Below are 23,999 nucleotides of genomic sequence, written 5' to 3' on the forward strand. Positions count from 1 at the left end.
ACATCATCAGGGGATGTGGCTTACAACATGATTGACTGTGATGTCATCAGTGGGTGGGGCTTGGGAGACATGATTGGCTATGATGTCATCAGGGGGTGGGGTTTGGAAGACATAATTGGTTATGACATCATCAGAGGGTGGGTCTTGGGAGAAATGACTAGATATGATGTCATCAGGGGGTGGGGTTTGGAAGACATGACTGGCTATGACATCATCAGGGGGTGGGGTTTGGAAGACATGATTGGCTATGACGTCATCAAGGGGTGGGGCTTACAACATGATTGGCTATGACGTCATCAGGGGGTGGGGCTTGGGAGACATGACTGGCTATGATGTCATCAGGGGGTGGGGCTTGGGAGACAGAATTGGCTATGACATCATCAGGGGGAGGGGTTTGGAAGACATAATTGGTTATGACATCATCAGAGGATAGGGCTTGGGAGACATGACTGGCTATGACGTCATCAGGGGGTGGGGCTTGGGAGACATGATTGGCTATGACGTCATCAGGGGATGTAGCTCCCAACATGATTGGCTTTGATGTTATCAGGGGGTGGGGCTTGGGAGACATAATTGGCTATGACGTCATCAGGGGGTGGGGCTTGGGAGACTTGATTGGCTATGACGTCATCAGTGGGTGGGGTTTATTTCGCCCGGAATATCTGCTGTGACTATTGTAAGGGTAAAAACTAAATATTTAGGTCTCATGCATTTCATTTAATGCAATAGAATTTTTCATGGTTTATTTACAGTTCCCAAGTTTGTTTATTCTAATTTAGCTTTGACAGACACCTGATACGCTTTTATTAGACCTGTTTAATATAATGGAGTGGATATCTGTACGTGGTGGAAGGGTTTGAGAATCGCCATGATCAGCAAAGTTGTACTAGTCAGGGACCACCCATTCTAGGTAGGTTTGCTGTGAGCGGTCAGACTAAACTCCCCACCATCACCGATCCGCAGTGGCCGGTGTGGCGATGAAAACTGACCAAAACCCAGACATGAATTGACATGTCTGAGGCCTTTGTCCTGCAGTGGACTAGAAATAGTTGCATTTGTTGGTTTGGTATTTTTAGAACAGGAAAATTAATCTATTTTTGGGTTTTAGGATGTAGTTAATATATTGGAATGGAATTTTTCATGTATTAATTATAATTAGCAAGTTTTTTAGAATGTAGTTAATATATTTGAATGGATTTTTTCATGGATTAATTATAATTGGCAAGTTTTTTGGAATGTATTTAATATATTGGAATGGAATTTTTCATGGATTAATTATAATTAGCAAGTTTGTCTATTGTTTTACTTTAGTTATGACATCCAATAGACTTGCATTATAGTGTTGTGGTAGCCGATGTGGTAGCGTCCCTGACTGGTGAACGCCAGACTGGGGTTCGAGTACCACTCAAACTCGTTAGTTACTTTGATCGCTACAACCTCACCATCCTTGTGAGCTAAGGATTGGGCTTTTGGAGGAGCCTATAGTTCTATTAGCTAGGTCATTAGCAGCCATTGCCTGGCCCTCCCTGGTTCAAGCTTGGATAGAGACGGGGCTTGGGCGCAGATCATATGGTATATATGGTCAGTCTCTAGGGCATCGTCCTGCTCGATAGGGCAATGTCACTGTCCCTTACCTCTGCCATTCATGAGCGCCCTTTAAACCTTTAAGTAATTTTAGAGCGGGAAAATTAATATATTTATTTAGGTTGTATATTGTAGGTAAGGTGTCAATTCAACACATCATTCACAATTTATTTTATTCATCTCTTATCGCTTCATATATCTCCCTCTCCAAAAGCTTGGTTTAAACGACCTTTGCCTGTAAAATGTTGAATCTTTTTCTCCAATTTTGTATTCATTTCTTGGAAAATGTTGTTGTTGCTGTTGTTGTTGTTGTTGTTATTATTTAAAAGATATAATTTTTATCAAAATTATTATTATTATTATAATTATTATTGTTATTATTATTATTAATATTATTATTATTATTAAATTATTATTATTATTATTATTATTATTATTATTATTGTTATTATTATTATTATTGTTATTATTATTGAAAATATATATTTTTTTTATCAAAATTCTTCTTCTTCTTCTTCTTCTTCTTATTATTATTATTACTACTACTAGGTAAACTACAACCCTAGTTGGGAAAGCAGGATGCTATAACCCCAAGGACTCCAGCAGAGAAAAATAGCCCAGAGAGGGAAGAAAATACGGAAACAAACAAACCACATAAGTATTGAATAATTAATATAAAACATCTCCCATTTTCAGGACGTATTCATTCTCGCTACTCCTGTTGTTGCATATAATGAAGAAAGGGAAAAGGATCTGGAACGAGCGAGGAAAAGGCAAACCCTGGCTTACCTCTTTCCCGACCCCATGCCCATAGACAGTGCCCAGGATACGTCAACTCTTTGGGGTAAGTGTTACGTTTTCCTCTAGTGGGCTTATGTCCTCATGAGCTAAGAGACTGTATGTCGTGTCAGTATTTTTACTTGTTCCTGTATATATATATATATATATATATATATATATATATATATATATATATATATATATATATATATATATATATAAAGAAATTGAGTATTTTAAAAACTTCTTGCACAAATCCCTAGTAAAGCGACTCTAGCGTGATTATTGTCTTGCACAGTAACTTTTCTTATTTTGGATGCATTATGAAATGTCTAAGTTAATATTAATTATCTATATGCCGATTATCCCAATTTTATTACATATTCATATAAGAAACCACTAAACCAGTCGTAGTTTCCACCACAACTACACGTTTAGTCAGTGTTTGGTGTTTCAAGTGTTGTTTACATGAAAGCAGCGTTGCCAAAGGTTCATAAAATTTTGTTAACGGTAAAATTTTAGTAATATTTCCAAAATTCCTCATATAGCCTACAAATTTTCACACAAAATGTAATAATTGATTAAGGAAATCTAGACATTCTTTTATGTGGAATAATTTTGCTACTGTTTATGTGATTCTAGGTCTAGTTACTTTTCTGCAAATTGGTAATACTGCAATCATCAAACAAACGTTTTTTCCAAGGTCATATTCAGAAACTGTGTGTTTGTATGATTTCGTAACTCGGGCAACAAAGTCATTATCAATATATTGATTTATTACAAAATATGAAAAAATGAGAATATATATATATATATATATATATATATATATATATATATATATATATATATTATATATATACTGCATAAGCAACGGATTTTGAGCGAAGCGAAAAATCTATTTTTGGGTGAGATAGCCATGGCGTCCTGATGGAAGGTTCCTTTTTGGTAGCTTCCTTGGGTATATAACTACTAAGATATTCCCAGAGAATTTAACCACAGGTTATCACAGAATTCTAACTTCTGGAGCGAGTATCCTAAAGGTTTCCCTTTAAGACATCGTATATCAACAGGGGACGCATGTATTAACGCGCCACATAGCTATCTGCACCCCATACAGAGTTAACACTTCGATATGGAGGGACGGAGAATAGCTGGGGAGCTGTTCCACAGCTAATCTCGTCCGTGGCTACTTTTGGTACTCGAGACGTAAACAAACGGGCGCTATTGCTAAATGACGTCACGTCCGTCCTCATCCTGAAGCCAGTTGCTTGCCGATCACCATGATACAGCAGCGCAGGGTGGGACCTGACAAACTGAACGAAGTAGCAGGGAGGGTCCATCAGGACGCCATGGCTATCTCACCCAAAAATAGATTTTTCGCTTCGCTCAAAATCCGTTTTTTGGGCTCAAACCATGGCGTCCTGATGGAAGAGTACCAGAGAATCAATGTATCGTGGTAGATATTCCCCTTGTAGTGTAAGTGCCTAGGGCTTTGACAGGATAAGCATAGTAACCTCAATAGGAGAACCGATGGGAAGAAACTTCCTGCCCCCCCTGGCAGCGAAGTCCCAACGGACCATGCCGAAGATCAAAGTGGTCATCGAAGGGCTACTCACCTTGCTGGGAGAACATGAAGAACTCGGAGACAAGACTGAATGGTTGGCATTCATATAGGAACATTCACAAAGGCAGACAAGTGGTGGTTAGGCACTGTATGTGAATAGAGAGTCGTCTGGTCTCTAAGGTATGATGTAAGTAAGTATTCGTGTAGGAATATTACATTGCAGAAGTGAGTATATGATAAGGGTTGAACCCTTAGTCATCTTCATTGACATAAGAGGAAGGGGATAATAAAACTATGACAGTCATGTATTTCATAGTATAAGTAGGAGCGGATTGAGACGCACAAGTAATAAAATAGAAATTTTATTTCACAATTGCAGAACATGTTAAGGAAATGCAATAAAATTATAAAAGTTATTTACTATAAATTATAATTTACATAGTCATGAAAGACTTGCTCTTGAATCTGAAAGGGAATTTCAAATTATTAGTAGGCACTCGTTCCAGAGGAACGTCAGTCTATTAAAATAAAACAAATCATGCTCTAGGCATGTGGCACTCATGTGACGACTATGACATTTCACCTGGGAGAAGAACAGTCTATGAAAAAGCACTAAGTGTTTTTGAAATCACTACGTATCACGCGAGGGTCAACATAGGCACCCGAGGAGTTAGAGTCCCAAGTAACTCACTGTTCTATGCAGAGTTAGGTGCAGGTTTCATAACACTACCTGCGGCTACCACAAAATGTTTGACTTCGTGCACTTGTTTCGCATAATGTTTGAAGAAAACACGCGAGGATTTCCAGCCTGTGAAACTCTTAAGACTTTCGAAATCCATACTCTGACAGAAATTCAGAGACGATGCAACTTTTCTAGGATCGTGACCGGCGGGTGAACTGTCAGGATCCGCTCTGCGAATGAAGTAGGTGATTTTCGCTCTTAGTTGTTTCAGTGACAGGTCGCTGTCCGAAGTTTCTCCTTTAAAGAGTTGGCCTCCACCAAAGTCCGAAGTTCTATGAAGATAGACCTTGAGGCTCTCTACTGGACATAGAGAGGCATCTTCTTTCAGGGGGCATATTCTCTAAGGGCCCCATCTTTTGGTGGGTAATTCGTTTTTGGCGAGAAACGTCGGATCCGGGAAGAGGGTAAGGTCACCTGAATCTGTAAACAGGATGTGGCCCTCGTCCCTTGATAATGCCACTATTTCGCTGACTCGGACTCCTGAAGCAAGAGCAAAAAGAAAGATAACTTTCTGTGTCAGATCCTTGAGAGGGCACGAATCATTGTCCAAGTTGGAGGCAAAATGGAGTTTATTGAAGATGTCATTGGACAGATCAATCTGGAAGGCATACATTAGTGGTCTAGTCAAGGCCGATTTGCAAGTAGAAATCGTGTTGGCTGCCAAGCCCTGTCCGTGAAGGTGAATAAAGAAGGACATGCAAAAATCAATGGTGATTTCTGTAGGATTTTTGCCTTGACGAATGAGACCCATTTTCTCCAGGATGATTCGTATTGCCGTCGTGTGGATTCGGTCTTGTATTCCTCGAGGAAGTCTAGACTTTTCTTCGAGATCCCAAACCTTTTCTTCGCGGCTAAGGAGAGAAAATCATGAGATGAAGGTCCTTGATTTTCGATGATGAAGCGAAGACAGTCGACTTCTGTACTTGCTGGGAGAGTACTGGGCCCGGGAGAGGGATCAGCGTGGGCTGCAGCTCTAGGACCAGGGGGTACCAATTGCTCCGGGGCCACTTGGGAGCCACTAGGGCCGCTGTCCCTTTGAAGGTTCTCAGCTTGGAGAGGACTTTCAGCAGAAGGTTGGTGGGAGGGAACAGGTAGATCTTGGACCATCTGTTCCAGTCCAGTGACATGGCGTCCACTGCTTCTGCCTTGGGGTCCTCGGACGGGGCTACATATCGAGGAAGTTGATTATTGTCGCTCGTTGCGAAGAGATCGGTCTGAAGTTCTGGGACTTGGTGAGAGATGAAGGAGAATGATCTTGCGTCTAGAGACCATTCCGACTCTATCGGACTTGTCCGGGATAGAGCGTCCGCCGTCACGTTGCGGGATCCTTGTAGGTGAACTGCAGACAGGTGCCATTTCTTCTTCTCTGCCAGACGGAAGATTGTCAGAAGCACCTGATTTATCTGGGGGCGATCTTGAGCCTTGGCGATTGAGACATCGAACTACCACCAAGTTGTCTAGGGATAGACGAATATGGATCGAGGGAGGCGGGGAGAGTTTCTTCTGCGTTAGAAGGACCGCCATGGCCTCCAAGATGTTGATGTGAAACGTCTTGAATAGGGGAGACCATGTGCCTTGAGCCTATTTTTGGTGGGAGTGACCTCCCCAACCCTCCAGCGAAGCACCCGTGTGGATGTTGAGTGATGGAGGTGGGTGTTGAAGAGGAATGGACCTTTTCAGGGCCTATGCTTCCGACCACGGCTTGAGGAGCAGCCAAAGTCTGTTTGGGAGCCGTCTCTTGAGGTCTCTTCGAGCGATGGATGCGGAACGTCTCCAGACTCCCGCGGCATCCTTTAGCTGTGCACGTAGCACTGGGTTTGTCACTGAGGCGAACTGTAGAGAGCCTAGAACTCGTTCCTGCTGACGTCTTGAGATCCGTTTGGATTTCAGCAGTCGCTTGACAGACCCTGCTATTTCCTTCCTTTTCTTCTGGGGGATGGAAAGGCGGTGTGACTGAAGGTTCCACTGGATTCCTAGCCATTGGAACCTTTGAGCTGGAGAGAGGCGAGATTTCTTCGCGTTTATCTTGAATCCCAGGTGTTCTAGGAACTGGGTGACTTTGTTGCAGGATTTTAAACAATCCTCGGGCGATGGAGCCCAGGCTAGCCAGTCGTCGAGGTAGGCCATCACCTGGACGTCTCGGAGGCGCAGCTGTTGCACGATGGCATCTGCCAGCTTTGTGAAGATCCGATGGGCCACGTTGAGGCCGAAGGGCATGGCCCTGAAGGCGTAGCTTTTCCTTTGGAGTCGAAATCCTAGGTAGGAGGAAGCGTGGTGGTTCATTGGAATGTACCAATAGGTATCCGCTAGGTCTATAGAGACCGTGTACGAACCCTGAGGCAGAGGGGTCCTTATCTGATGAAGAGTCAGCATCTTGAACTTGTTGTTCACTATGAACTTGTTGAGGGGGGATAAGTCTAGAATGACTCTGAGCTTGTCGGAGTCCTTCTTGGGGACGCAAAACAGTCTCCCTTGGAACCTGGTGGACTTTACCCTCCTAATCACCTTCTTGTTCAAGAGATCTAGGACATATTCTTCCAGAAGGGGGGTTGATTGTTGGAAGAATTGCTGGAAGGTTGGGGGTGGTTGAGTCCAACTCCAGCATAGACCCTTGTTGACGATGCTGTGTGCCCAGGGATCGAAGGTCCGACGATCCTGGAATTGGCGGAGTCTTCCTCCCACCGGAAGCACTTCATTGCTTCTGGTGTCCCGAGGGTTTACCACCTCGGCCGCTAGCTCCCTTTCCTCCTCTGCCTCTGGAGGGACGGCGAGATGCGTCTCTGCCTGCACCTCTGCTTGAGCCTCTACCTTTGGGACGAAAGGTAGTCGTCTGTTGCTCAAAGGCAGGGGTGAAAACCGGTGATTGGGACAAGACCGGTTGGGTGACCAGCTGAAAGGTCTGTTGTGGCTGAACAGCCACTTGGGGAGTAGCGGGTCCCGGAAACTGCCGTCTCTGTTGACGTTGCTGGGGTTCCTGCTTGGAGGATCTCCTCTTAGGTTGAGGGCCGTCGTCCTGAGAGGATTTCCTCTTCTTCGACATGCCCCACTTGTGAAGAAGGTTCTTGTTCTCCGTGGCGGCCTTGTCGGTAATCTCTTTCACCAGATCAGAGGGAAAGAGGTGCTTACCCCAGATGTTGGAGGAAATCAGCCTCCGGGGTTCGTGTCTCACTGTGGCACTTGAAAACACGAATTCACGACAGGCTCTCCGAGCCTTCATGAAGCTGTATAAGTCCTTGACTACAGTCGCCAGATGCGTCTTGGCGAGCACCATGTAGTGGTCGGGGACTCTAGTGTCACCGGCCATGACGTCAAGCTGGACCTGGAGGGACATGGATGCGGCAAGCCTTTCTTTCGTATCTTGTTCCCGACGAAGGAGATGGTCATTAAGTTTCGGGAGGTCTTCATTAAACTGACGTCCAGCAACGTCAGGATCTAGTTTTCCCACCACGAAGGTATGTTGGACATCCTTCCAGTGTCGAGCATCGGGGGGAGTGACCAGGGAGAAGGGTCTGCACTCCCCCAGTGCAGGGCAAGGTTTCCCTTCTTCCACTGCCCTGTGTACCGCTGCGAAGGCCTTTTCCATGAAGGGGAGGATCGCATCATCAGGTGCGACGTAGGTAGGGTGCTTCTTGCTCAACGCCGGAAGCTTTGAGCAGGTAAAACCCCTACTTTTAAGGGTGTTGGCCATCATAGCCTGGGCATTCGGGAGATCGAACACTATCACCTCCTTAGGTTCGGTCTCTTCTTTAGAGGCAGGTTCGGATCGAAGCCGGACGTAACAGTCCGGGTAAGCCTCAAAACTTGGGAAGAACTCCACTTCTTCCAGGACAACCGAGCCGACCTTCTCACTGATGAAGATCCTGCCCGTTGCGATCGGCATATGCTCGGCATACCTCCAAGGGTTGGCGTGCGAGCATGCAGGGAGGTCCTTAACCGAAATCCTTTTCGGCTCCTTGGAACTTCCCATGGTCCTGATGTATTCGTGTGTCTCACGGAGTTTCTTGTCCATGATGGCTTCGAGCATCCGAAACATCTCCTGGGCGCTGGATGGGATGGGGTCCGGGGTGGCGGAGGTAGACGGGAGTGATACTTCCGTCGGTGTAGGAGTTGGGGTGGTGGTGGAAGGCGGAGCGACCTCTTGCTCCGACCCAGCGTATTCCACTTGGTCCTACTCATAGTCCAAGTCTTCGGCCATGAGGTTCCTCTCCGTTGTCTCCGACACTTCCGACATACGCTCCGCGTTGTCGGTATCCAGGCAACACTCGTGCATGGACTGAGCCATGACAACATCGGGTTCCACCGTGATCTGGACGGTGGGGATCTGATCCTTGGGGACCACAGAGTCTGGGGATGCCTTTGGGAAAAGTAAGGCCCTCAAGTCTTCGGTGGCAAGGTACGGTCCAGTGGCGTTCTTTTGGAAGCCACGCACCCATTTGCGTAGCTTCTCTCGAGAAGCGTCCCTAACCTCCGCTGAGGGAGGGTTATTGAACGCCTCGACCAGGCGTTCCTGGCAGACCGTACAGTTCAGTGGGTCCCAGAACTTCAAATCACCTTTTTTGTTTGCACAAGGGCGTGAGTCCTACATGCCGTGTGCCCATAAAAGTGCGGGCGCTTCACTCCACAGAAGCCATGGTCGCACTTCACGTACTCCTCCTGTAAGAGAAAGAGGACGTGAGTATGGGGGAGTCATAAGAATGACTTCTATTTTAAGGTTAAGTATTAAATGATTAATCTTTAACCTAATATTAAGTGGTAGAAACACTGTGACGTTCAGAGAGTGGGCGGAAAAGAAGGAGATAGACACATCCTCCGTGTAACCCGCCCGGCCGGTTACCGTAACCTTATCGGTAGGCAATTTGTTGTGACCGAGGACACAGGGCAGAATTCAACATAGCATGCCGTGAAGGCAGTGGGAATTCTAGTGGGGATTGCCAAGGATATAGAACTGGGACTGAGGCCACTCAGACCCTAGGATTGGGAACGTAGAAGATCCCATAGGGTAACGGTTTCCGGTAACCGGCCGTGCTAAGATACACGTAGCATGCTGGAAATCTGTGATATGCAAGAAGACAGCATGGTTACTAATGGAACGGTAAGGCAATACCTATCCATTATGTAATCAAACCATCTGTTTGCGATGTAGGGCTATCAACATCAGATGATAGCTAGTAGAAGGGAGTGTAAGTCGCCTTGACGCCTCCGGAAGGCTCCGGCAGACCGCCGGCACGCCGGAGGCCACTCCAGCAGAGTTTCTGGCATTAGGGAAGACAATATAGAAGTCAAGAGTAATACCAGGGTGGCGGCCGCCGGCACAGCGGCGGCATGCCGGCGGTGAGCGGCGGCTCCGGCAGCCGGAGGTTGCCGGCTTGGTGACAGGAACAAGGATGGTTATAGCAGAACCGGACTGCCGGCAGCGGATGCCGGAACTCCGGGGGCCGGCCGGTGGACGGACGACTGAAGCTATGAGGAAAGAGGGAAGGCCATCGGCTAGGCGCCGGGGGCAGTCCCCCGGAACACGGAGGACTGGCGGCCCAGAGGGCAAGGGATAAGTCACCAAGGTAGGAGGTGGGTATCACCGACAGTGGAGGCAGCAAGGGACCGGCACCAGGATAGTGAAAGAGACAGAAAGAGGGATGTAGGGGTCCGGCCACGGACCCCAAGACATCCCACCTGAGTGGCTGTACCCATGATAGAGGCTAGCCCTATCACCCAGAAGCAGGGGCCGCAGAGGACCGGGAGCTAAGGGAGCCCAAGGGAGGGCAGGGAACACCCAAGAGGGGGGGAGAACCCTTGCAGACAGAACGCATCCAGTGGCTAACCCCATAGGACACTATGAAGGGTATATGTACCAGAGCGGACTGCACACAGGAGCTCAAGGTAGCCCTATCACTCCACCCTAAGGAGGAGTTGTAGGACAGGGGACAGATGGGTATAGACTAACCTAAGTATAGGCTAGGCCATACAAGAGATAGGTGGGGAGGGGAGAAGAGAAGGGTCTTCTGTGGAGGAGGTTCTGTACCAGAGCGGCCACCGAGGAAGGGAGGACACTCCCTAGCCTAAGGTAAGGCAGCCTGTCTGAAACGGTGCATGGGTATCGTTTCAGCAAGGTACAGAGCTAACTCCCCCAAAACCTAACCTAGAGCAGGGAGGTTACGCCCTGAACCAGGAAGGATGGAAGACATATCGCTATTGCAGGGAAGGTCGGAGACCTAGCCCCAGCAATAGAGGACGGACTAGCCGTTCCTCATTCTCGGACGCCACCTTAAGGGAGGATCATTCCCTTGGGGGGGACAGAGAAGCGATATATACTCTGATAAGAGCCTGATCCCCTTACGTGGTAGGGGGAGCAAGGCTGCACAGAGGGGATGCCCTAAGGCAGGGGATGAAGGAAGCATATAGGGGTCCTACTTGTAGGTTAGGTTAGAAAGGCACACTAACTAACCTATCCCCTATATGGTCCCTGAAGGCGAAAACACTTGCATCACAGTCAACAGTATTGTAAAATAATGCCACTATCTTCATAAATAAACCTAGGATCACTGATAAATATCATGCATGAACACTGATATAGGCACTTTGGCCTAGGGGCTAGACTAGCCAACTGGTATGGGGTCAGTTGATGACCGATAATAAAGCGTCAAAACACGATATAAAAGTTCCTAGCTATGAAGACTAAATAACTAATAGTATCGATTAGTTAATGAGGCCGGAAAACGCTGTTGAGGCTATCTAAATAAGGCATGCAAAACAACAGCGACGCCATAAAATGGCCGGTCCGGTCGAGGCACAGCTCTGCCACAAAACATCAAATATCTCGAAAAGTAATATTTACTTTACGGTCAGAGCTTATTTAAACAATACTGGAACCTTGTACTCAACTTTCCAGAAGAAGGCGAGGCCGAGGGTAGAGACATGGCTAAGATGCAAGTCGATAAAGATCACACAGGGAAAAGTCCGACTAGTAAGGCAAGCTACTAAACGAAGGATGGGGACGGACGTGACGTCATTTAGCAATGGCGCCCGTTTGTTTACGTCTCGAGTACCAAAAGTAGCCACGGACGAGATTAGCTGTGGAACAGCTCCCCAGCTATTCTCCGTCCCTCCATATCGAAGTGTTAACTCTGTATGGGGTGCAGATAGCTATGTGGCGCGTTAATACATGCGTCCCCTGTTGATATACGATGTCTTAAAGGGAAACCTTTAGGATACTCGCTCCAGAAGTTAGAATTCTGTGATAACCTGTGGTTAAATTCTCTGGGAATATCTTAGTAGTTATATACCCAAGGAAGCTACCAAAAAGGAACCTTCCATCAGGACGCCATGGCTTGAGCCCAAAAAACTAATATATAATCGCGTCGTCTGCTACGAGACCATCAGTTGGCAATGGCATGTTTTCTTGTAGAAGGGGGTTAGCGAGTCATCAGCTGATTACCAAAAGAAAAAAAACGGTACTCTACTGCATTAAAGAAAGTGCAATATAAAAATAAATGAATTTATTACATATGAATCATAGTTGTTGGTTTATATTCTATCTCTCGTCAGTTTGAGTGCTTGTATGTCAATAGTTTGGTGTTTGAGGGTTTTAAAACTCCCTTATACAACTTGTTCGTGAGAAAAAAGGCTGTAATAAACCAATATTTTATCATTTAATACAGTAAGCAAAATGACATGTGTGATAACCTGATATCTATTTCATATGAAACCCGACTATTTGTTGACTTGTGGAGCTGGAAGTCATACGGATTAGATTCAGGTTAGGCCTACCTTAGGCCAAAATTTAGCAAACTTTTCTTGGAATCAATTAAGTTGGTAAGTTCAAGACATTTTGTGTGTGTATATATATATATATATATATATATATATATATATATATATATATATATATATATATATATATATATATATATATAAATATAAATATATATATATATATATACATGTATATATATATATATATATATATATATATATATATATATATATATATATATATATATATATATACATATATATATATATATATGAATGTGTTGAGGTGGTTTGGCCATGTTGAGAGAATGGAAAATGGCTGTCTGCTAAAGAAGGTGATGAATGCAAGAGTTGATGGGAGAAGTACAAGAGGAAGGCCAAGGTTTGGGTGGATGGATGGAGGGAAGAAAGCTCTTGGTGATAGGAGGATGGATGTGAGAGAGGCAAGAGAGCGTGCTAGAAATAGGAATGAATGGCGAGCGATTGTGACGCAGTTCCGGTAGGCCCTGCTGCTTCCGCTGGTCGCCTCGGATGACCGCGGAGGTAGCAGCAGTAGGGGATTCAGCGTTTCGAAGCTTCATCTGTGGTGGATAACGGAGGAGGGTGGGCTGTGGCACCCTAGCAGTACCAGGCGAACTCGGTTGAGTCCCTTGTCAGCCTGGAAGGAACGCAGAGAGGAGGGGTCCCCTTTTTTGTTTAGTTTCATTTGTTGATGTCAGCTACCCCCAAAAATTGGGGGAAGTGCCTTGGTATATGTATATATATAATGGTGTGTGTGTATATATATATATATATATATATATATATATATATATATATATATATATATATATATATATATATATATATATATATATATATATATATATATATATATATATATATATATATATATATACAGTACAGTATATATATGTCTAGCTTAAATTGAAAACTGGATGAAATCTGAAAATATTGATAAACATTTTTCTGAAAAGAGCATATTCAAAATTTTGAAACAGCTTAGAAACAACAGGAATGGACAGAGGAGGAGTACAAAGAACCCATACATTTATTTATAAATAAGTAACAATTATTCAGTGTCCATTCTTATTATATTATAAAAAGAATTTATCATCATTCATTTAATGTAATTTTCAAACAATTCTTGAATTTGGTGTTGACTCAGTGGTTACTGATTAGTATTGGATAGAGAAGCTTGCAATTAATGAAAATATGCTTTGGTTTTCATTATGTTTTGAAGTACGGATAACAGATTTAAACTGCTACAGAGATATCTTATTATTAGAAACATTTTTTTTATTCTTGGTTAGCTGATGCTCTAAAATTTGTATTTGTATTGTCTAATGCACCAATTTAAAACAAATACGGTACAGTAGTGTGAAAATCCGTAGTAAAATTGCATTGTCAGCAATAATTTCTTATTAGAAACTATTTTTTGTTCATGGTTAGCTGATCCTCTAAAATACATATTTCTATTGTCTAATACACTGATTTAAAAAAGACAGTACAGCAGTATGAATTTCCGTAATAAAATTGCATTGATGGCTATAATTTTTTTTTTATCTGTTGAAATAGACTTGGGATATATTTACCTGGGTAGGTCCTAAAGAGTTGGACACAGAAGTCCCTCATGCACCACACTGAAGAAGTGCATCCCTTCAAATCCTTACTTCACGGCAAGTAACCAAACATATAGTGAAGGAAGGGATGGCACAGGTGATGGGCAAGGCTAAACCGAGGGTTCACTTCGGAGCGAGGTGTACCAGGAATTTCTGTGTCCAGCTGTTCATATCAATAGCTTTAAGGGAACTGTAGGTAATCCCATTTCAGACCAGTATGCTGTGGTTATTTGTGGATGAAAATGAGTTTTTGTCTGAAAACTTTAATTGTGACGCAGTTCCGGTAGGCCCTGCTGCTTCCTCCGGTGCCTTAGATGACCGCGGAGGTAGCAGCAGTAGGGGATTCAGCATTATGAAGCTTCATCTATGGTGGATAACGGGGGGAGGGTGGGCTGTGGCACCCTAGCAGTACCAGCCGAACTCGGTTGAGTCCCTTGTCAGGGTGGGAGGAACATAGAGAGAAGAGGTCCCCTTTTTTGTTTCATTTGTTTGATGTCGGCTACCTCCCAATATTGGGGAATTGCCTTGGTATATGTATGTATGTATATATGTAAATTTAACTGTCAAATTATTTTGAATTGTAGGTATGCTTTACAATCGAATATGGAACAACCTAGAGCTTCATATCAACAATGTTCATATCCGCTACGAAGACGCTCATTCCTGCTCCAGACCATTAGTGATTGGATTTTGCCTTCAAAGTTTATCTGCTGATACTACCAATCAGTAAGTATTATTATTGTAATACTTTTCTATTTGTCCAATTATCAAGTTTTACAGGTTGTATGCTCGTTTTTCTTGGGCCATAACATGACTTTAAGAATTAACTTGTAAAGCTATGTGTTTTAAGTTTGTAAAAAAGTCTAGCAAGATCAAAAGAAAATTAAGCAAAGAAAATTAAGAAAGGAAAGACCGAACTTCAAAGAATTTCGTGAGGGTACTCGCAACTAAAATATAATCTTAGTAACTTTAAATCATGTGAATATTTACTCTAGCATCAAGGATTATATAAGCTTATAGTAGGCTGAAAACATCTCTGCAAGCTGTGAAGATTATGAATTGACATAGCTCAAGTTATGTAACCTCCATAATGGTTGCTGGGAGATTACTGTATTATTTAAAAGTTAACATACCAAAAGGTTTATTCATGCATTTCTGTCGGCCCCATAGGAAAAGTGGTTTGAAGCAAACATAGCAATGCTCCTATTCGAAGAGACACATGATGGCCTCTCTGCTTTCTTGTATAATTTGGATGGAATTAATACTAAAGATGGCTTCTTTCTTCCTAGTAAAGAATTTCTTTCTTTAATCAGACCTGAAAAGGTTAATAACTGGTGGCTTCATCCTGAAATACTAATGTACAGTATATTGCATACTTTATCATGAGGCATTTTATTCAAGATTTTGCCTCATGTTAAGGACCAGAAAATCTTTGATTAAAGTATTTTCTCTGAAGCACTTTCTACAAGGGCTTTTAAAACTGTCACTGACACAAATCTTGTGTCTAGCTCACTGTTGCCACAAAATGTTACCCTTAATGTTTTGGATGTAAGCTCAAGCATTTTTTCTTGGAGTTTTTATCATTAATTGACTTATGAGGCTTTCTAACCCCTCTAGTTCATCTGCTGATTATATTTTTTTAAAACTACAAACGTTTTAAAAGTGACCTTATAGATATACAGTATAAGGAATATCTTAGGGTCAGAGAAATTAACTACGAACTTTTCACACACTGAGAGAGAGAGAGAGAGAGAGAGAGAGAGAGAGTATTCATGTAATCAAGGTCCCCTTGCAGAGCCCAGAATATCCTTTTCCAAATATACAAAAATTCATGAATTAAACCAATATTACCGGGTAATTTTTTTGTATCATTATTAATTGTAGACATCTGTAGATTCTTTGATAAAGCAAAAATATAGCAGTTATTTTATACAAAATAATTATCTAATACATCGCTTGAATGATTTTGAACTTATCAGTCTGATTGATTACCTTTAAGTAATGATTTTCTCTTATGTTTCAGCAAATGGAAAAAGGTACATGTTGACGGAAATGCCACGACAATCAATAAGGTCATTGATTTTGTCTCTGCTTCATTGTACGTGAACCCTGGAAGTGATCGTCAGAGACTAGTCAAACCTCATATTAGTACGGAACTCTGGCACCAGTACTTGGAACAAGGGCTCAACACCTTTTCAATAAATGACGAGCCTTTTCAATTTGGTAAGTCAGAAGAGATCTTTTCATGTTTATATTTCCAAGGTATATAGTAGTTGGTTTTCAGTTCAAGCAAAGTAAGAGATCCAAGTTTTTGTAGCAATATTTTTTTTATGTTGATGTGGTTTACTAAAAGGCGTATAAATAAGAGCTGATGCAATTACGAAAATAAATGTAAGCAAGAGATAACTTGAAATTAGATTTTCCATACTACTAGAGAAAACAGATTGCTACCAAAGCATTGCTTTATTATGTATTTATTAATCTATATTGAATACATGTTTCAGTTAAAACGTAATACTGTAGAATGAATATTAACATGCAATGAATTTGTTTTACTGTGTTGTGTTATGAAAAGGATTTGTGTGGGTAAGCTTTCCTTAATGATCTAATCATCTGGAGTACTGTATATACTATTCTTATCAATTTATACTTGCTTTATCCCTTTTACCCCCAGACTATTTGGAACTTTCTAACCCTTAACCCCCAAGAATTTTTTTTTTGAAGCACATTTTGCAATATATATTTTAAATGGCTCTAACAGCCTTAATTTTCATCATAGAGAGGTCAGGTTGGTCTCATTCTTTTGGAAAATGCCTGAAGTTTCTCATAAAGTTATCAAAAATATGCAAAAAAAAAATGTAGATAGCAGTTTTTTGCAAGGACGTACCAGTACGTCCATGGGGGTAAAGGGATGACTTTTGTGAAACGTACCAGTACGTCCATTGGGGGTAAAAGGGTTAATGTGTTTCTCTATCAGCTCTTCTTCTCCAGCAAACTTTCAGAAATTATCTTGTGTCGTGTGAAATTAAGATATTATAACACTAAGTAAAAGGTTTCAAATGAATGTGTATATTTTTGTCATGGAATTCACCGAACTTTTATTCAACTTCCACAGTTTTACAACCTGTAAGATGTAAAGTAAAAATGAGGCAGCAAATGAAGCGGGAGGCAAGAGTGCCGGGACTCCTAGTGGATGCAGTGATAAAGGATGCTGCTTTAACTTTTACCCGTCAACAGTATTTGGCGCTTACCGAGTTGTCGGAGGCATTCATCACCATAAACATAAGCAGGTAATTTTTTTTTCTTTAAGATTTTAATCTGTTTATATATTTGATTATTCCTAGTTACTGTGAATCCAAAAAATCTTAATATTGTTACTTCATTTTAGCATTATGAACCTCGGGAAGAGTAGTGAGTGATCTTCATTATGAGTGAATTTATATAATAGATTCTCAAGATGTTTTATTAGATCTTCCCATGATTATTAGACTTATAAAGTTCTAATACAAAATTATTAAAATTGAAATAAGATTGTCTTAGAGTGGCCTTGTCATTGACTTACAAAACTGAACCACTCTAGTTATCCCGAGACGAGGAAGCGTGCAGTTTAAGGTCATAAATATGCTTGTTGCAAGGGAATACTTGAATGATTATTATGCTCCCATATTTCCTGCAAATCATGCATATGCCAAGTATATGGAAACTGAATGACTGTTATGTGATATTCCTTATTTAGTTATGCTGGATAATTTGTTGTCGGACATTTTTCATTCTATATTTTCGTATGTGAGGAATGGGTTGCGTTTGGATGGTATAGTAAATATGAATATTTTCATTGTCCCTGTTGATTATCTTGCTAATGCTAGTACAATATTACAGTGCATAATGCTAATTGAAGATGAAGTACTGTTTAAATAGGGATTTTCATAACTATAATTCCTTTAAGGTGCCCCTTCGATTATGGAAAGTGTTTCTGTAAACTTCGTTATAAGAATGCACCGTAAGAGTCTGACCTTATGTGGAAGAAATTCACTTATTATAATGATAGATAGAATTTTCAAGGTGTGAAGTAACATCCACATGAAATAATAATGCTACACAAACTCACTCATTTTTTTTTTACTGTACTACCATAGTAATTTTTGAAATATTATCCCATACAGTATACAGTATTATATCTACTGACCTTAATAGTATTGTCTTTCTTATCTTCCTTCATTATTCACCACTGTTCATATATAACTAGATCTGCTTTTTGTGACTTTACATTATTAAGGACGCCACTTAATGCATATTCTATCTTCCAGACGTTTCTTGAAATATCGGCCTGAGGTCCCTTTGAAGCGTCATGCGGTAGAATGGTGGCAGTACGCGATCAATGCTGTCATTCGGGAACAAATTCGTCCTTATTCATGGGACTGCGTAAAGAAACACAGGTACAATAAAGTCGTTTTTACTTTGTACGTGATTTGTGAAAGAATTATTTAATCATAATGTTAAGCACTTTTTTCATTATGCACATTAATTTACCTTGTTCTCTATGCCTATTAACTTTATTTTGATTCTTAACAAGATTTCTTTTGTATTTATTATGAATAAAGTCTATGCATATGGGGAGTACTGCCTTACCAAATATCCAATATTCAATATTCCTAGGTAAATAATAGTGTATGATAATATATTATGCTGCTTCTCTTTTTTTGAAGGTCGTTGTATAACGAATATGTAACGGTCTACAAAAATCATTTGTTGGAACGTCACTCTGGCGAGGAAGAAGCTGATCTACTAAAACTGGAAGACGCACTCAATCTCACTAACATAGTCCTTGGTCGAATGCATGCCAAAATATTAGTAAGTTTTCACATTTTGTCATATACTGTACCTTATATAGAATTGCACCTCAAATGTATTGTTCATTTGTACATTATGGTATATATGGTATGTATTATAGTTAGAGTCAGCTTCATATCATCAAATGGCATTGAAGATATGTTTTATAGACTGTAGTACAGTATGATGTAAAAATATGGAAAATAACGGAAATGGTTGATTATATATGAAACAACATATGCTAAGGGAATCTTCATCACTACCATAAATTGAATGGAAAAAATACCATATGGGTATGATAGGAAAGGGAAGAAACCTGTTAACAAATCTTAGACGAAGTAGAAATTTCTAATACCTTGAAGACACTCTAGACTGTGAATCATGGACTAAGATGGTGATTAGAAAAAGAGTAACTACCTTCTTATGGTAGAGTTCACTTGCTTGAAGGTACATTTACGCACACTATTTTATCTTATTTTTCGTCCTCTTGTTTTTATAGTTTATGTATATAAAAGATCTAGTTTAATGTTGTTACTGTTCTTAAGATATTTTATTTTAATTGTTCATTAATTCTCTTTTAGTTTATTTATTTCCTTGTTTCCTTTCCTCACTGAGCTATTTTTCCAGGTTGGAGCCTTTAGGCTTATTGCATCCTGCTTTTCATATTAGGGTTGTAGCTTAGCTTGTAATGATAATAATAATGATAACTGGGTAAAATAGAAAGGGGTAGCTGAACCACTGGTAAATTGAGACATCCCTTTAGCAATGCACACATAGAGGTGTGATAAGTAATTAAATCATACGCTACTCTGTGCTGTAGAAACATGAGCTTTGATTAAGAAAATTAGGGTTTTAAAAGAGTTTTGATAGTAGAATGCTGTAAAGGGGATCAGAATGTTTTAAGATGAGAAATTAAAATTTCACTAACAATTGCATTTCTCTCTTTTGATCTTAATTTCACTAACAATTGCATTTCTCTCTTTTGATCTTAATTTCACTAACAATTGCATTTCTCTCTTTTGATCTTAATTTCACTAACAATTGCATTTCTCTCTTTTGATCTGGGGTAGATATCTCAAGATGAACCTAGCCGCATTCTCCCTGTCAAGTCAACTAGCGAAGGATGGTTTTCATGGTTATGGAGCAGTAACGCTGAAAACGATGATGGCTTGGGTGTGATGGACATCGTCGGAAACCAAAGAAAGAACGGCGTCCTTGCAAGCCTCACGGAAGAAGAGAAACAGCAACTTCATTCAGCCCTTGTGCAACTTGAATCACAAGGAGAAAATGATATTCACAAAGATGATATTGGTAAACATGAGTTTCTATTGTTAACAATACCCATTTGATTATAAGGAATCAGTAAATCCTCAGGATTGAATGTAAAACTAATCATCATCACCATCATCATGACGCAAAGGGCCTCAGTTATATTTTGCCAGTCATCTCCATCTTGAGCTTTTAAATCAACACTTCTCCATTCGTCATCTACTCCACGCTTCATAATCTTCCGCCGTGTAGGTCTGGGTCTTCCAACTCTTCTAGTGCCTTGTAGAACCCAGTTGAAAGTTTGGTGAACTAATCTCGCTTGTGGAGTGGTAGAAAAAAGAAAGTTTTAGGGAACAAAAACTTCTATCTAAATAGCATGGTACTTCCCCCAGTTTTGGTGGGTAGCCAACATCATAAGAAACAAAATGGGGATTTTTTTTCATCTTTGTTCCTCCTTACCTGAGGAGAGACTTGGCCAAGGTTGGTTGGTACTGCTAGGGTGCCACAGCCCACTCGCCCCACATCTTCCATCTGGTTTATTTAAACTTCTAATTAATTCAGAACTGGTGAAATTCTCTTGAAATAAGTCCTGGATAAAGAATCTTTTTTACAATGTATAACTTTTAGAGGCCAGCAAAGTATTTGCTACGTTCAGTCACTTACAGTTTTTTTTACCATAAGAGATGATACTGTAATATCCAGAAATTTTAATTAAAACTTGTTATCATTGTGATAATCATTATATCATATTGTTAACCCTTTTACCCCCAATGCTATTTGGAACTTTCCAACCCTTAATCCCCCAGGTGTTTTTCTTTTTCAAGCATGTTTTGCAATATTTTTATTTTTAGATTGCACTGACAGCCTTAATTTTTGTCATAGAGAGGTCAGGTTAGTCTCATTATTTTGGAAAATGCCCGAAGTTTTTCATAAAGTTATAAAAAATATGCAAAAAAAAATGCAAATACAGTAGCAGCTTTTTGCAACAACGTACCGGTATGTCCATGGGGGTTAAGGGATGAGTTTTGTGAAACATACCAGTACGTCCATTGGAGGTAGAAGGGCTAAAATCTGATTAAGATGATAAGCTTGATTTCAAATCCATTTCATTATGATTGATTTGATACGGTATAAAGGTACAAATTATAGATGAATATGTAAAATTATTATTACAGTATATACCTTTGATAACCTCTCGTTTAAAATTTTTGCAGTGGTTTATATGATAGTGAAATATTAAAATGTTCTATTAGAAAAGTAGACAGGACATACCATAGGTAACAATTTGTATGTATTTCCTCAGCAAATGCATATTTCTGTTTCAGATCACAAAATATACCTCTCTCTGCAAAATGTGAGCTTAACTCTAAAAGACGAAGTACACGACATTGCCTTAGCGTCTCTATCGGGGTTTGTCATAAGTGCCGAGAACCGATACGGAATCAGATACCAAAAGCTTTCCGCCAAAACGGAATCGTTTAACTTGGAAGCTTCTAATATGGAACAAGAGCTAGTCTACGTTTTGAAACTGGTGGATAATACACCCTCCGCTGGTAAGAACTGACATGAGTCTTTTTATAGTTTATATATGACATATCTGTTTTTGACATTGTTAATAGTTAATAATGTAAAGGACATATCTGTTTTTGACATTGTTAATAGTTAATATAGGACATATCTGTTTTTGACATTGTTAATAGTTAATACTGTAAAGGACATATCTGTTTTTGACATTGTTAATAGTTGATATAGGACATATCTGTTTTTGACATTGTTAATAGTTAATATAGGACATATCTGTTTTTGACATTGTTAATAGTTAATATAGGACATATCTGTTTTTGACATTGTTAATAGTTAATATAGGAAATATCTGTTTTTGACGTTGTTAATAGTTTATATAGGACATATCTGTTTTTGACATTATTACTGTTTTAGAATGATTTATTGTTAAATTGTTCTCATCATTTATTTATTTCCTTATTTCCTTTCCTCACTGGGCTATTTTTCCCTATTGGAGCCCTTGGGCTTATAGCATCTTGCTTTTCCAACTAGGGTTGTAGCTTGGCTAGTAATAATGATAATGATAATAATTCAGTACAGTAATGTCTCTCAAAAGATGATTTTTTAACAAACTGCAGAAGTCTTCTTTGGTATGTGTTGGACATATGGACAAATTGTGACAGCACCATGAGAAGTATTATGTGCTTGACTTTTTTATTTGTGTATTTCCAATACTATGTCTGCAATTAGCTTCATGGACCTATGTTTTTTTGCAGTTTCTCTAACTTGAGCAGGACAGACTTGCCAAGATCAGTCTTTTCACTATAGAAAGTAATTAACGATAAGATTATTATTTTTTCCTAAGTGTCCTCCAATTATATTTTACTTTCACCTTTACAGGTTATGGTATTGCTTTTTCAGTCGATCTGGAATGCAATCCTTTAAATGTGTCGTCTGATTATGCTCTTACATTAAAGTTAGACCCACTGGAAATCATGTACAACCAAGTAAGTAGCCTTGTTTTGGTATGCAGTACAATTTTTCAATATTAATCTTACCCGATGATCATGTAGCTGTCAACTCCGTTGCCCGACAGAAATCTACGGTCGGGATACGCCAGCGATCGCTATCCAGGTGGGGGTGTACACAACAGCGCCATCTGTGAGTAGGTACTCAAGTACTTCTTGTCAACAAGAACTCAATTTTTCCTCTGTCGTGCCGCCGGCAAGACCTACTTGGATACGCTGTTGATTCTGGAGTTATTGTTCACGATTTGGTGATGTATTTGCTCTAGAGTTTAGCCTTCGCTATTCAGGAAGCTTTATCATTAGCTTAGCAAGCTTTTGGAATTAATTTGGATTAATTGTTAACGAACTTTGCTAGATTTTGGAATCCCCCCTTGACTACTTCTAAATTCAAGATGTCTGACCAGTCTCAAGTACCTAAGTACAGGCAGTGTAGCGTTAGGACTTGTGCTAGGCGTCTTCCGAAGGCCTCTATAGATCCTCACACCGTATGTTCCAATTGTAGGGGTAAATCCTGTCAATTGGAAGATCGATGTGGGGAATGTGCTGGGCTTTCGGAATTCGATTTTAACGAATTCCTTGGATATGCATGTAGGTTAGAGAAGGAGAGAAATAGGAGGAGTTCTTCTCGCTCTGTGGATTTTTCCTCTCCCCATGCCCCTCAACCTTTTCCTTCCCCTGTGGTGGTGACTCCCGAACCTGCTACGAGTGCTCAGCCTGCAATGGCGGATATGTTGCGTGCCATTCAGGCTCTCGGTGACAAAGTGGAGTCATTGGCTAATGACCGTAATCAGCTCTTGGCAGATGTCAGAGAGCTGAAAGCGAAGAGTGCAGTGGGAAGTGTTAGTGCTAGTGATGTGCAAAGTGTCAGTGTCAGTGTTGCGCATGAGGGTACATCTGTGCGTGCCAGTCGTCCTCCCAGTCCGGGACCTCTTGCAAGCTCCCAAGCCCAGGGGAGAAGCAATGTCGAAGGACCAAAGGGTTCGGCAGGCCTTGATCGGCGCACGGATGTATCCTCAGTGGTTGCGGACGTATCTGTTAAGGATCGTCCCATCCACATACAGACGAATGAGCCCTTACATTCCTCGTCTGTGGAAGAAGTTTCCAGGAGGAAACGGTGGACCAAGGTCTCACGACCGCTCAAACGTAAGGTCCCTTCCGAGCGAGTCCAACGGCCCAGGTGTAGCCACTGGGTCAGTTCGGACTCGCCGCAGACATCTGATGACTGCACACCTCCCAAGAGAGGTAGAGTGGTCCCTCAACAGGCTACTGCTCCGTCTGTTGTTGCTCCAACCACAGTAGACCCTAAGTGGTCCATGCTGCAGACT

The 23,999-nt window shown here is 41.0% G+C and overlaps 1 protein-coding gene across 1 annotated transcript in view; it reads left to right on the forward strand.

The window, feature by feature from the left end:
* The window catches only part of LOC137640309 (intermembrane lipid transfer protein VPS13A-like), a 212,029-nt gene that overhangs the window by 47,397 nt on the left and 140,633 nt on the right, over positions 1 to 23,999 (forward strand). The window contains exons 4-12 of the mRNA XM_068372942.1: positions 2,281 to 2,428; positions 14,629 to 14,770; positions 16,068 to 16,267; positions 17,160 to 17,334; positions 18,352 to 18,480; positions 18,751 to 18,895; positions 19,945 to 20,185; positions 21,469 to 21,696; positions 22,547 to 22,653. Coding sequence (XP_068229043.1) covers positions 2,281 to 2,428; positions 14,629 to 14,770; positions 16,068 to 16,267; positions 17,160 to 17,334; positions 18,352 to 18,480; positions 18,751 to 18,895; positions 19,945 to 20,185; positions 21,469 to 21,696; positions 22,547 to 22,653 — 1,515 coding nt within the window. The remainder of the gene's footprint in view (positions 1 to 2,280; positions 2,429 to 14,628; positions 14,771 to 16,067; positions 16,268 to 17,159; positions 17,335 to 18,351; positions 18,481 to 18,750; positions 18,896 to 19,944; positions 20,186 to 21,468; positions 21,697 to 22,546; positions 22,654 to 23,999) is intronic.

This window comes from Palaemon carinicauda, chromosome 4 (genome assembly GCF_036898095.1).
Source record: "Palaemon carinicauda isolate YSFRI2023 chromosome 4, ASM3689809v2, whole genome shotgun sequence".
NCBI classification, from domain to species: domain Eukaryota; kingdom Metazoa; phylum Arthropoda; class Malacostraca; order Decapoda; family Palaemonidae; genus Palaemon; species Palaemon carinicauda.